At 26.4% G+C, this 15,583-nt stretch overlaps 1 protein-coding gene across 1 annotated transcript; it reads right to left on the bottom strand.

The window, feature by feature from the left end:
- Positions 1-3,861: 3,861 nt before the first annotated feature.
- On the bottom strand, positions 3,862-4,476 carry LOC135926738 (uncharacterized). The gene has a single exon (XM_065462672.1). The coding sequence runs from the start codon at positions 4,474-4,476 to the stop codon at positions 3,862-3,864; it is 615 nt and encodes a 204-aa protein (XP_065318744.1).
- Between the last annotated feature and the right edge of the window lie 11,107 nt (positions 4,477-15,583).

The raw sequence follows: 15,583 nt of genomic DNA, 5'->3' as shown, positions 1-15,583 counted from the left end.
ACTCATCCTCCTCATTCACCTCCTCAGGATTTTTCACCCAACACAATATTCGCTTAAAGACCTTGGAAAGGATCCTTAATCTTCCATTATCAGACTTTAACTGGCACCTTGCTCAATTACCCGCTAAACTTGGTGGTATCGACCTGATCCCCTTAGAATTACTTTCCCTATTTCTTTTTATCTCTAATCGCCTTTCGCTCAATTCCGCGATCTCATCTTTCATTACCCCCAATGACGATCTCTTAACAGTAGCAATCGAAAGATGGAAACTACTAACCCCAGACGGTCAAACATTCCCAATCGAAATTTCTAATAAATCAATCTTGGAACCCCTTATAAAGAAACTACAAAATAGTCTTAACCCTTCCGATATCAGCGATATACAACTTTTTCAACTAAACGATAAATACGGCGGGCATGAATGGCTCGAGGCACTTCCAAGCCTAACCCTTGATAATCTCTTAACCAATGACCAACTGAGAGTTACCATATTAGACTTGGATGCTCGCTTACACATTCACACACTTGCCACCTTTGCAACCTACCCGTTCAACAAAACGCAAGACACGGCCTACACTGCTCCCGCAGCCAAGGTCGCCACCTCCGGCATAAAGTTATAAATAAAATCATCCATAACGCTCTTAATAAGGCTAAAATACCTAACATCCTAGAACCAACAAACCTCTCTTTACAAGATGGTCTCAGACCTGACGGTTTAACCTGCACCCCATGGTCCAATGAGAAATCCCTAATATGGGACGCAAACTGCGTCTCTTCCTTTCCCTTATCAATTAATTTAAACCCTCTTACTAGCGGGGAAAATAAAAAAATTAATAAATACTCAATACTAAATAACTTTATTTTTCAACCCATAGTCATTTCAACTAATGGCAATTTCTCACAATCAACATATTTTTTTAAAAAATTTTAGCAAGTAAAATTTTTAACATTACAAACGAAAAACACGAATCAATTTTTCTTAAACAAAAACTCCAATTATAAATTTTTAAACATAATTATACCTGTTTTTTAGGAAAATTTTTACTCTAAGCTCTTTTTAGAGCCATCGATAGTTTTAAAATATACATTCACTTTTAATATATATATATTCATTTTTTATTTTTATATTTGTTTACATGTTTTAAAGATAAATGAATAATAAAAAAATAATTAAGATTTAAAAAAAAAAAAATAGTTTGAATTTTAACTTATATACACTAAAAAGTTATGCATAACTCAATTTTGTAAATTATCATTTTTAACCCCAAAAGAAGAAAAATCCAAGGAACTATTGTATGTTATAATAAAGATTGTCTATCTCATTGCTTATCAGATATCCTTAAAAAAACTTAGTTAATATATTGTATTAATTATATATGTAGAGAAGGCAATAAAACAGGACCTTCAGGGCAACAATTTTTAAATTTTCTATGAAATGGTTTTTCAGAAAAAAAATATTAAGTATTTAAAAATATAATCCTAAGAAATTTTCTTGGTTTTTTTTTATCAGGACAGACTTTTAAACAGTTTATATAATAAAAAATAAAGAGTCTATAAAATTTACTATTAAGTATGTTGAAGCAATATTACACTGATCTTGATTATCAGTACTACTACACTTTGATGTTGATGCAATCTTTCTTGCCTTTTCTTGCTTCGATAAAGTTTCTGTCTCCGTCTGGCTTTCTCCTGGGGCTGATATGTTATTAAAATTTAAAAATATATACCTATTAAATAGTAAGAATATCTATAATATATGAGTTAGTTCTAGTATATATATGATGATGTATAAGATGGTAATGGTTTTATGGTAAAAAAAACTTATTTAATATATATGTATTGCGCGTACGCAGCGGGAGGGGGCAGGAGCACAAATCCCCCCCCCCCCCCAAGGCCAAAAAATGCAGATGTCGGATTATATTTTTCAAAAATATTATTGTTAATGTTAATTAATATTTGTTAATATTTATTCCTATCTCATATATATATTTAATACATTTATTTATCACATTCATCTACTAAGTTATTTTATCATTAATTTCGATTTCAAGTTTTTCTTGGCGTAATTTACCTATTATTATCAAATTTTAGTGGCGTATTATTTATCTAAATTTCTAGTTAAATAATAATTATCTATCAAACTCCTTGTCCAACAGGAAGAAAGATTGCAAGTTTGTCCAACGAGATCGAGTCTCCGCCATCAAGCATAACAGCTTTTATGGAGTTAGAAGAGCCAATTATTAATGCTATTACTTAAATAACACAATGGCTTGAAAGAAATATTTCCTCAGAAGCATGAAAATTATTGGATTCAATACTTATTCCAAATTTTTTTCTCATTAGAATGTATTATTTAATTATACAACTATTTTATGTAATACTTTTCAAAAACATGACATTGACTTGATTAAGAAGATGAGAATAGCGGAGAGCATTGAACTCAAGGAATTTAGAGCTAATGTTGATGAAGAACATATTTTATATGTTATTGTTGAGTCAAAAGCAGAGCTATACGTGTTTAAAATTTGTCTCCCTCGACTTGTAGCAAGCAAGCTCATCATCAAAACCTTATTATAGGATCAGTAGAAGAGTATTATAAAACAAATGTTCCCTCTCTTAGATACATTTATAACCCAAATAAATGAATGGTTTTTAATTCATCAAGCAGCACTTACAAATCCGCAGATATTACTTCCTCAAAAGCCTTTCCAACCTTTTTCAGATGGTGATAGAAAAAAAATATTTGTTAGATTTTAATGAAGATGTTAAAGTATCTTATGATGCCTTATTAGCTGAATAACTATGATTAAAAGATTAACTATGGTTGATACAGTCCCAAAAATGCTATGGATTCTTTGCATTATTTCAAACACATTTTAGATTATATTCCCAATGTATTAAAATGGTTATATATATTAGCAACTCTTCCCATTAGTAAACTAATGAGAGAACATTCTCTTTTTTAAGAAGAATAACAGAGCTCTGCAGAGGTACCATTTTCAGAGAACGGCCCGGATTTTTTTTTAAAAAATTTTTCGACCTGGGTTTTTTTTTAAAATATTTTCAAGACCGGCCTGGCTTTTTTGAAAATAAAATTTTTAGGCCAAAATTTATTTATTTTAGATTTTTATAGCTAATTAGTAGATCTCCCGTCAAAAATGACGGAGAATGAGAATTTTATTCGTTTTTTTAAGAAAGATGTTACCTTTTATTTAAAAATCATATCCAATTTATATTATTTTTAAACCCCCCCTCCCCATTTAGGTCAAGTCCAAGCAATGTCATTGAGTCCAACCCATTAGGACTAAGAGTGGAAGCTATTATTTGAGTCAAAATATATTTAAATGAGCTTGTACCCAATACCAAAATTCTTTGTAAAATTTCCAAGCGTCCAAGACCTTATAATTTTTTAAAAAAAATTCTCAAGCCTAGCTCGTTGATTGGGGAGATGAAGGTCTAAACGATAGACTGCAGGAGAATGATCCTGCATTTCAAAATCCAGAGTACGCCATAGCGATTCTATGGCGGATATATATCGAGCATCAATGAACTGGGTAGTTTCATCAACATTATTAATGGAAGTAGTTCTGTCATGGCCTTTGTAACAATACTTATAAAGGTATTTTATGGACTGGACAGAAGAACAAATTTCTACATATGTGCATTATATTTTTTTGATAAATGTTTATTATAAGGAATAATCCAACGGTTGTTAAATATAAATCCGTTTAATTTTTTTTGGAAGGTAACGCCATCATTTCGTCGCCGATATAAAGGATAACCATACTTATCAATAGAAGAGGTATCCACAAATGATTTAGGATATTTTTTGAGCATTTTCCATCAATCATGCAGGGACTATTAGGATGTTATACCACATGGCCCATGTGTATTAAAATTGCTAATAATTTGAAACAGCTTAGGCTCAGTTATTTTGTTATCTAGTATAAGGCACATATGACAATGAGGCAAACCTCTTTTCTGGAATTCTATGACATCTATATAAGCGATTACTCTGCCAAGAACATGATAATAGAGCAAATCCTTTTTTAGACATTTTAATTTTTGACGAAAAACGCGACAAACTAAATCTGGGCGGTCGTTTGGGGTCTGATGAGGAAATAATTCACGCATTATTTCATCCCATTTAGGGTTGCAGGTGAAAGAAATGAATAATGATGGTTTACCAAAGCAGCGTACAATAGCCATTGCGTCCTGATAAAGCTGTTGCATATGCCTTGGGCCACCGGTAAAAGAAGAAGGCAAAATTATTCTTCTGCCAAGATTGTCAGCATTAGTATCTCCCTCTAAAATAGCATCATGTATGCCTTGATAGAGTTCGGCGCGTAATTTGGATTGATTATTACGTATAAAATTTAATCGAAGCGTTTCCTGTTTGGCATAACTGTCGACGATAAATTGGTGAAAAAGACGTTTGGATCTTAAAATAACATTCTCATCATCCTGCCTGACCATAAAGCGATAGGCATAGTACTCTCTGCAGGTAACATATTTATTAGTTGAGTTTCTATAATGGATGGGTGGTATCCAATATCGCCTCTGGGAAATAGAAGAACATATTGCAAGGGATCGTATGGGAATGGAGCTCGTTAATACGTCTTAAAGGACCAGATAGAGTTTTTAAGATAATATCTCTATGGGCTATATGATCACTGCCATCACCAGGTAATAATACTGCTATTTCAGATGAGGTAGGTTTATTGCGATAAAGTACGTCAAAACTTGGAGTAGATTTTAAGTTTAAGGATATGTTAGGAACGCCAGTAGCGATCATAGAAGATACTCTCAAAAATTGAGAAGCAAAGGGGTTGTAAGTGTGAACATATCCTGCAATTCCATTAAAAGTAACGATCTAAAAACGGAACCTGGTTATGTCTGTTTTCTATCTCATTTATACTATCATGTATATATAATTGGGCAAATTTAGGTGTTTCCCCTAATGTTGGTAGGAGTGAACCAATGCGATGATGAACCTGTCCATTAATTTGAAAGGTATAATTACCTGGTCGCGAATTGGATAAATTATTATTTATATTAACTCCTAGTGAAATGAATGACAGTGCGGAATTATAAGCTCTTATGTTGTTAAAAAGTGGGATGATGAACAATGATTCCCGGTAAATAAACGTAATAAATTTGGTGGTAATTGGGAAATTTTAAATAAAATTACCTTCCCATTCAAACAACATGTAGAAAACTGAATATTTCTACATGAGCTTTTTGATAATTTTTCTCCATTCCACATTTTAGCATTGCAGAAGGCGCATATTTCTGTCATATTTCCGATATTTAATATAGGTGAGTGGTGGTCATCAAACATATGTCGAAATATGCATGGTAGAGGTGCCATAGGGAATGTGGTAGTGGTTATAGAAATATCAGTTGACGGTATCTGGGTGATTATAAAATAAACCTATATATATAAAACATTAAAAACCTGCAAGGGAGTTAATATCAGGCGTAGGTCCTTATTATCCTGCATACCTGTAATTCTAGAACGGGTAAGGCGTTTGTTGAGTCGCCATTTTTTTCTTTGCTTATCTTTAATAGAAATATCATGTTTTGTAGCTATGTGAGGGATTAAGTTGGGGTTAACCTAAAAAAAATAAGGAAATCAGGCAAAAATATAAAACATTATTATTGAAATAAAACGAACATTAAAATACTGTACTGAACCTATAAAGGGGTCAATATATGCATATCTCTAGTAGTTGGGAGGCTATCATCAAAAAATAAAATTTGTCTAGTTGGGGACTTGTCAAGACCATCATGTTTTTCTGATCATTTATTTTGTATTTGTTGATTATTAATGGTAGATATATCAATATTTAAACAATTATAAGGAGGAAATAAAGAAGGGTTTGTTATCTAAAATAAAAACAAATAAAAAATTTTAAAAAAATGAATGCGTTAAACTTGCAGAGGAGTCAAGATTAGGATCAACTCCCTAGAAATAGTGGGAATATCATCAGAAGCAAAAATGGATGTATTCTAAAAAATAAAAAAATATAAGAACATTTATGCCTTTTTAGTATATATATATACACTAACTTTATTATGTGTTGTTAGTATATTTTGCTGGGATTCACAATCCCTATAGCTATTCTTTTGTTGATTGACCTGCCATCTTTTTCTTTCATTAATGACGGATAAATCACCATCTGTACAATCATTAAATGAGGTTAAGACAGGGTTTGTTATCTAAAATAAAAACAAAAGAATAATTTAAAAAATATAAATGCATTGAACCTGAAGGGGAGTCAATATAAGGTTCAACTCCTTAGAAATAGTGGGGACATTATCAGAAGCTAAAATAGATGTATTCTATAATATAAAAGAGTATAAAAAAAATATATATATAAGGCTAACTATATTTTGAGTTGTTAGTAGATTTTGTAGGGCCTCGCTATCCCTAGTGCGTTTCTTTTTTTGATTGATCTGCCATCTTTTTCTTTTATTAATGACGGATAAATCACCACCTGTACAATCATTAATGGGAATATCATCCATCAGAAGCTAAAATAGATGCATTCTATAATATAAAAGAGTATAAAAAAATATATATATATAAGGCTAACTATATTTTGAGTTGTTAGTAGATTTTGTAGGGCCTCGCTATCCCTAGTGCGTTTCTTTTTTTGATTGATCTGCCATCTTTTTCTTTTATTAATGACGGATAAATCACCACCTGATCATTAATGGGAATATCATCCATCAGAAGCTAAAATAGATGCATTCTAAAATGAAAAGTATAAGCATTTTTAGTATTTATAGATGAATAACGCATTTGGAAGATTTTACTGGGCTTCACGTCATATAACCCAGTATAATTTTTTTGCTTGAATATAAGTTGAATTAAGAATTGAGTGAATAAAAAGTTTTCATATGATCTTTGCATTTTTATAATTAATGAAGAGGAAATCTCTGATTTACCAATTAGTCTATGGGTAAAATATATTACTTTATAAAAATAATAACATAAGATTATATTCTATAAAAAAGATTTCATTAATGTGTAATTGATAATATGACATGAATATTGATAAGGTAATCTAAAAAATAAAGAAAGGATTAAGTGATATAAAAAGTTTTATTCATACTTACAAATTTGATGTTTTATCAATTCAAAGATTAGGTATGTGTACACCATCAATTCCACTCATTTGTAAATTATATTCTATAAAAAAGATTTCATTAATGTGTAATTGATAGTATGACATGAATATAAAGGATTAAGTAATATAAAAAGTTTTATTCATACTTACAAATAAAAAAGATTTCATTAATGTGTAATTGATAATATGACATGAATATTGATAAGGTAATCTAAAAAATAAAGAAAGGATTAAGTAATATAAAAAGTTTTATTCATACTTACAACTTTGAATTGATAAAAATAAATACGTACCGTTGACATGACGTAGCGATGATTTGACGTCACGATGACGTAGTGAGGACATCGGAAAATTATAATATAGATAATGGCATATTTCAAATATTTGGTTTTAAAATATACAGCTCGGTCCGGATATTTTTTCAAAAATATTTTTAGGCCCAGCACGGGTGTTTTTTAAAAAAAAATTATAATACGGTCCGGCTAGGGGGCCAGGTCTGCAAGTCTCTGAAAAACATACCTATAAAATACAACTTCTGAAAGTAGATTGAATGATTTGAATCTTTTGAATATTCATAGGCATTTAACGCAAAGCAAGGATAGATAATTGAAAAATTAGCTCAAAACATACAATTATTCCTAAGAAAATTTTTATGTATTAATTTATACACAGGCGTAGCCAGGATTTTTATAAGAAGGGGGGGGGGGGGTGCTGGAACAAATATGAAATATATTTTTGTTAGTTTATATAAAATAAAAATATAAAAAATTACTTGTATTGTATATACCTTAATATAAAAGCATGGTAATAATTTATTCCAACAAAGTTGTACATTTGCTCAAAATAAAAAGATAGATCGTAAAATTTGAAGATCTTTTATTTATAAAAAAATTTGAAAATTTGAAAATCTTTTATTTTTTAAAAATTTTGTGTAACGATCTTCAAAGATCTTCATGATATTTATTATTTTTACCCCTTTATTAAAAGCCCAGATGTTTTTCAATTTTATTATTATAATATTTCTTTTGTTTTATACCTCTCCTCCTGCCTTGATGAAAGAAAAAAATATTATTTATTTTTTAAGCATGTTAAATTAAAATATAAATTCAATAAAGATGCACCGACAATTTTCATAATCGTATTTTATAAAAAAAGTTTTACTAGAGAAGGGTAAAAATTTAATTTATATTATTAATAAAATGTTAAATTCAGAAAAGTGATAATTTTTCTAATTGTTATTTTTACATAAATGGGTAAAAATTAATATTGTAAAAAAAATTTAAGTTAAAATTTCATTGAAGATGTATTGTAATTTGTAACACAAAAAATTGACAATTGTCATAATCGTTTTACTTAACTTTTTTGATTTTTTTTTACGCAAACAGGTTAAAATTTTTAATATTAAGATGTATAGTTAAATTTAAATAAAGATGTACCATAGAAAAGTGACAATTGTCATAATCGTTATTATATTACTTAACTTTTTTGATTTTTTTTTAAGCATACAGGTTAAAATTTTTATTATTAAGATATAAAATTTAAATTTAAATAAAGATGTACCATAGAAAAGTGACAATTGTCATAATCGTTTTACTTAACTTTTTTGATTTTTTTTTACGCAAACAGGTTAAAATTTTTATTATTAAGATGTTTAATTTAAATTTAAATAAAGATGTACCATAGAAAAGTGACAATTGTCATAATCGTTTTACTTAACTTTTTTGATTTTTTTTTACGCAAACAGGTTAGAATTTTTATTATTAAGATGTAAAATTTAAATTTAAATAAAGATGTACCATAGAAAAGTGACAATTGTCATAATCGTTTTACTTAACTTTTTTGATTTTTTTTTACGCAAACAGGTTAGAATTTTTATTATTAAGATGTAAAATTTAAATTTAAATAAAGATGTACCATAGAAAAGTGACAATTGTCATAATCGTTATTACTTAACTTTTTTGATTTTTTTTAAGCATACAGGTTAAAATTTTTATTATTAAGATGTAAAATATAAATTTAAATAGAGATGTACCATAGAAAAGTGACAATTGTTATATTCGTTTTTATTTAACTTTTTTACTTTTTTTTGACGCAAATAGGTTAAAATTAGATGTAAAATTAAAATTTAATAAAGATGTACCATAGAAAAATGACAATTATCATATTCGTTATAATTTAACTTTTTTGATTTTATTTTGGCGATAATAGGTTAAAATTTATATTAAGAAGATGCAAAATAGAATTTCAATAAAAATGTAGGGGAGACCGGGGATAGTGTGTTCCCGGGGTAGGTATATCCTTCTCAAATAATTTAAAAATGAATAAACTTGGGGATTTGAAATTTAAACCAAATATGTATTTTAATAAGGTGCTTAAGTAGGTCTAAAAATGTTTCGGACTAAATTGCTCATGAAAAATTTTAAATACAAATTTAAATTTTAACACACCCAAAGTAACTTTTTGAATTTTACATTTTCACTAATAACTTTTTTTTTAAAAATATTTCAGACTTAATATTAATTCTAAATGATAAAAAAATCTTCATTCTATCATTTTTAAAAATATTGACAATAGTTGTGGTAATTTAATATCAAATTAAATTTTAATTAATTCTGAAGACAGGGGGCAGGTTTTGGCGGGGTACCTATTAGCCATTTTTAAGCAGGGATTATTTTGAATAAAAAATATTCAACTAAATTTATAAAAACATTAAAAGCCACTAGTTTTTCTTGGGCCACGAATGACATTATGAAGATGATTGAATTATTTTTTGTAAATTATATGACAGTTTTAAGTGATAATAAGTTCTTCCGGGTAATATATAAAATATAGATGAACCTAAAAAATTTAACATATTTGACAACTTATTTCTATTTATTTAATTAGAATTAATATTTTTATATAAATTTTGTTTTATAAATCTACAAATAAACAAAGGCTATGACACGCAACGCGAAAGGATAATAGGTACCTCGGGTGTTTTTCATAATTCTTAAATTTTCATTTTTTTTAATTTCATATTAATTAAAAACTAAAAGACTTTTTCTTTAATATTATTTTCTACCGTAGAGATATATGTAAAGAATAAAACTACGTTTAAACCTTTTGGAAAAATTGCTTCGTCTATTTTTTATAGCACTTCAATTTTTTATGGACAATATAACTCCGGTCTCCTCCCCTACCATAGAAAAGTGACAATTGTCTTAATCGTTATTACCTAACTTTTTTGATTTTTTTTTAAGTAAACAGGTTAAAATTTTTATTATTAAGATGTAAAATTAAAATTTAAATAAAGATATACCATAGAAAAGTGACAATTGTCATAATCGTTATAATTTAACATTTTTGAATTTTTTTTTCACAAATAGGTTAAAATTTATATTACTAAGATGTAAAATTAAAATACAAATAAAGATTGACCATAGAAATGTGACAATTGTCATAATGTTATTATAATATTTTTTTGAACCTTGTTAGATATAATATAGAAAACTGACAATTATCATAGGTAATATTTTTAAACTTTTATAAAATTTAAACAAGGATAAAACAAAAACATAGAAATTTGACAATTAGTGATTATTTCAAAATCATTGAAAATATATGTATTGTTTAGAGAATTCGTTATTGATTTCCTCTAAATCTAATTTGCATTCCAGCCAGAGTTTAAAAAAATCCCCTATGGTACAAGATTTTTCTTGTAATTTTATTGTACATGAATTAGCCGGCGATAATACTGTGAGATATGTTTGAATTCTATCCCACAGTCGCGAATTAATAAATGTTACAGAATATATTTGCCCCATTTTAATGTAAAAAAATATATTATCATTCAGATTTTTTATATTTTTTATTCAAAATAATCCCTGCTTAAAAATGGCTAATTGGTACCCCGCCAAAACCTGCCCCCTGTCTTCACAATTAATTAAAATTTAATTTGATATTAAATTACCACAAATATTGTCAATATTTTTATAAATGATAGAATGGAGATTTTTTTAACATTTAGAATTAATATTAAGTCTGAAATATTTTTATAAAAAAAGTTATTAGTGAAAATGTAAAATTTTAAAAAGTTACTTTGGGTGTGTTAAAATTTAAATTTGCATTTAAAATTTTTCATGAGAAATTTTGTCCGAAACATTTTTAGACCTCTTATTAAAATACATATTTGGTTTAAATTTCAAATCCCCAAATTTATTCATTTTTAAATTATTTGAGAAGTAAATACCAACCCCGGGAACACACTATCCCTGGTCTCCCCTACATCTTTATTGGAATTCTATTTTGCATCTTCTTAATATAAATTTTAACCTATTATCGCCAAAATAAAATCAAAAAAGTTAAATTATAACGAATATGATAATTGTCATTTTTCTATGGTACATCTTTATTAAATTTTAATTTTACATCTAATTTTAACCTATTTGCGTCAAAAAAAAGTAAAAAAGTTAAATAAAAACGAATATAACAATTGTCACTTTTCTATGGTACATCTCTATTTAAATTTAAATTTTACATCTTAATAATAAAAATTTTAAGCTGTATGCTTAAAAAAAATCAAAAAAGTTAAGAATAACGATTATGACAATTGTCACTTTTCTATGGTACATCTTTATTTAAATTTAAATTTTACATCTTAATAATAAAAATTCTAACCTGTTTGCGTAAAAAAAAATCAAAAAAGTTAAGTAAAACGATTATGACAATTGTCACTTTTCTATGGTACATCTTTATTTAAATTTAAATTAAACATCTTAATAATAAAAATTTTAACCTGTTTGGGTAAAAAAAAATCAAAAAAGTTAAGTAAAACGATTATGAAAATTGTCACTTTTCTATGGTATATCTTTATTTAAATTTAAACTATACATCTTAATATTAAAAATTTTAACCTATTTGCGTAAAAAAAAATCAAAAAAGTTAAGTAAAACGATTTTGACAATTGTCACTTTCTAACATCTTTATTTAAATTTAAATTTTACATCTTAATAATAAAAATTTAAACCTATATGCTTAAAAAAAAATCAAAAAGTTAAGTAATATAATAACGATTATGACAATTGTCACTTTTCTATGGTACATCTTTATTTAAATTTAAACTATACATCTTAATATTAAAAATTTTAACCTGTTTGTAAAAAAAAATCAAAAAAGTTAAGTAAAACAATTATGACAATTGTCAATTTTTTGTGTTACAAATTACAATACATCTTCATTGAAATTTTAACTTAAATTTTTTTTACAATATTAATTTTTACCCATTTATGTAAAAATAACGATTAGAAAAATTATCGCTTTTCTGAATTTAACATTTTATTAATAATATAATAAATTAAATTTTTACCCTTCTGTGGTAAAACTTTTTTTATAAAATACGATTATGAAAATTGTCGGTGCATCTTTATTGAATTTATATTTTAATTTAAGATGCTTAAAAAATAAATAATATTTTTTTCTTTCATCAAGGCAGGAGGAGAGGTATAAAACATAAAAGAAATAATATATTAATAAAATTGAAAAACAAAAAAAAATAAATATCATGAAGATCTTTGAAGATCGTTACACAAAATATTTAAAAAATAAAAGATCTTCAAATTTTAGTTGCTTAAATTTTTTTATAAATAAAAGATCTTCAAATTTTACGATCTTCAAAGATCTTGCTCAAATTTTTGAGCTAGATCTCGCTCAAAAATCTTCAAAGAAGATCTTTTGTACAACTCTGTTCCAAACAATTATAAGAAATTTATTTATAAAAAGTAAGTAGACATATTGTTGATTTTACTCTATTATATAGAATTAGTTATAAAATACTAGGTAGAATTCCACTTTACAGACATATTTGACAGTTAGAGAATATATTACAGTTAATAATTTAACAAATTTTACTAATCAATGCTCTTGATATTAAATATAGCAACAATTTGCATTCAATTATTTAACGCCATCTATTTATTAAAATTATATTTAAATTTAATCTTCATATTATTCATCCCACAATGTCTTTAAAAGATATTTTCTGATGTCCTTATCAATATTTTATAGTTTTCTGTAAAATATATAATTCGCTATATTGGTAAAAATTACTTGATTGTCATTTGATAATTAGATATACTGTAAATCTACGACATATAATATTCCACTGTTTGTATTGTGCTTTAATATTTTTTTAATTTATGACTTAATTTTATCAATAGTTTTATAATTATATTTTACTTATATTAAGATAAATAAATTAAAATTACTCACTTTATAAAAAATTATATTTGATATATTATATTATTTAGTAATTTTATGGATCTATTATTAAAAATTATAATACATTTCACTTCTGTCTTAAGACTTATTTTTGGCTTATATTCCATTTATTAAAAAACATTTTTGGTTCATTTTACATATTTATAAATTTATTTTCCCAAAAATCTATAAATTATGATGAATAGTTTTATAAAAAAATATCAACTTATACATTCTTTCTTTTAAATTATTATTTAAGATATATGTATACATATTTGAGGGTCAGGGAGTGGGGGGAGGACTAAGGGGGATATTTTTTTATTAGCTAAAAATGATATTTACAAAAAGTGATAAATTTCTGAAGGGGGGGGGGGAATTTCCCTTTGTACCCACCCCTGGCTACGCCTATGAATTTATATATCCAACATAAATTTTTTATACTTTATATATAAATTTTAAAGGCTCAAGAAATTCAAATTTCAATTTTGGGTCATTTAAGTGATTCATATCGTGGTTATATTCACTTTATTTTATAATTCACATTTATTTTAGTTTTTCAATGCCGGTTTATATATATTTTTTTTGTAATTCACATTAATTTAAAATTGAATATTAGAAAAGTTATTAATCCTAATAAATTTATGCTTAAGATTTTTAATTAACATTAATATTGCTTAAAATATTTTATTATCCCCCCCCCCAGACCAAATTCCTGCGTACGCGCCTGTGTATTAATTATGTAAAATGCAGAGAAGACAATAGAACAGGTCATGGTAACAATTTTTAAATTTTCCATGAAATGGTTTTTTAGAAATGAAAAATAGCATTCAAAAATATATTGAAAATAAGAAATTTATTTAGGTTTTGCTTTTTTTTTATCAGGACAGACTTGTAACCAGTTTATATAATAAAAAATAAAGAGATAATAAAATTTACTGTTAAGGGTTGAAGCAATATTACATTGATCTTGATTTTCAGTACCACTACACTTTGATATTGATGCAATAAGACTTTGCTCTTGTCTTTTCTTGCTTCGACAAAGTTCCTATCTCAGTCTGGCTTTCTCCTTATGCTGATAAGTTATTAAAATTTAATATTATATACCTATTAAATAGTTTGAATTTTAACATATATACACTAAAATGTTATATCATTCTTAGCCCCTATACAAGAAAATCCAAGGAGTTGTATGATATAATAATAATCAGTTATGTCTAAATTTGAGACAAATATTTACTGTACCTTCCTGGCAGCTAAAATTTAAAAATACCTATTTAATAGTTTGAATTTTAACTTATATACACTTAAAAGTTATGCATAACTTATTTTTGTAAATTATCATTTTTAGCACCAAGAAGAAAAATCCAAGTTGTATGTTATAATAATGATCAGTTATGTCTAAATTTGAGACAAAAATTTACTGTACCTTCCTGGCAGCTAAAATTTAAAAAATATAGGAATACCTATTTAATAGTTTGAATTTTAACTTATATACACTTAATCAGTTATGTCTAAATTTGAGACAAAAATTTACTGTTAAGGATCTTGAAACAATAATATATTGCTCTTGATTTTCAGTACTACAATTTGATTGTTGATATTCAGTATCTTTTTGTTGAATGGCAGGAATCTACAAATATAATATAATGTATCAGTTATGTCTAAATTTGAAACAAAAATTTACTGTTAAGGATCTTGAAACAATAATACATTGCTCTTGGTTTTCAGTACTACAATTTGATTGTTGATTTTCAGTATCTTTTTGTTGAATGGCAGGAATCTACAAATATAATATAATGTATCAGTTATGTCTAAATTTGAAACAAAAATTTACTGTTAAGGATCTTGAAACAATAATACATTGCTCTTGATTTTCAGTACTAGAATTTGATTGTTGATTTTCAGTATCTTTTTGTTGAATGGTATCTTGTGCAGGAATCTAAAAATATAATAAAATAGTAATTAAATCAAAAAATTTACCAAGAATATCTATTGTATCAGTTAGTTTCAGTTCAGTTGTTTGATTTATCGATTAGTTGGAAATGGAAGATGAATGAATGTTTAATATGATTCTGTGGTGATTTTTAAAAAGAATGTAAAAAATTTAAAAATATCAGAATACATATTTAATAGTTTTAATGTTAAAGTAGCTACAAACTTATTTTCTATTTGATTAATTTTGTCAGATTAAGAAAAAAAAATCATTTTGC

This window comes from Gordionus sp. m RMFG-2023, chromosome 1, assembly GCF_954871325.1.
Source record: "Gordionus sp. m RMFG-2023 chromosome 1, tfGorSpeb1-WG-v2, whole genome shotgun sequence".
NCBI lineage: Eukaryota > Metazoa > Nematomorpha > Gordioida > Chordodea > Parachordodidae > Gordionus > Gordionus sp. m RMFG-2023.
This window is presented reverse-complemented; position numbering and strand designations above follow the sequence as displayed.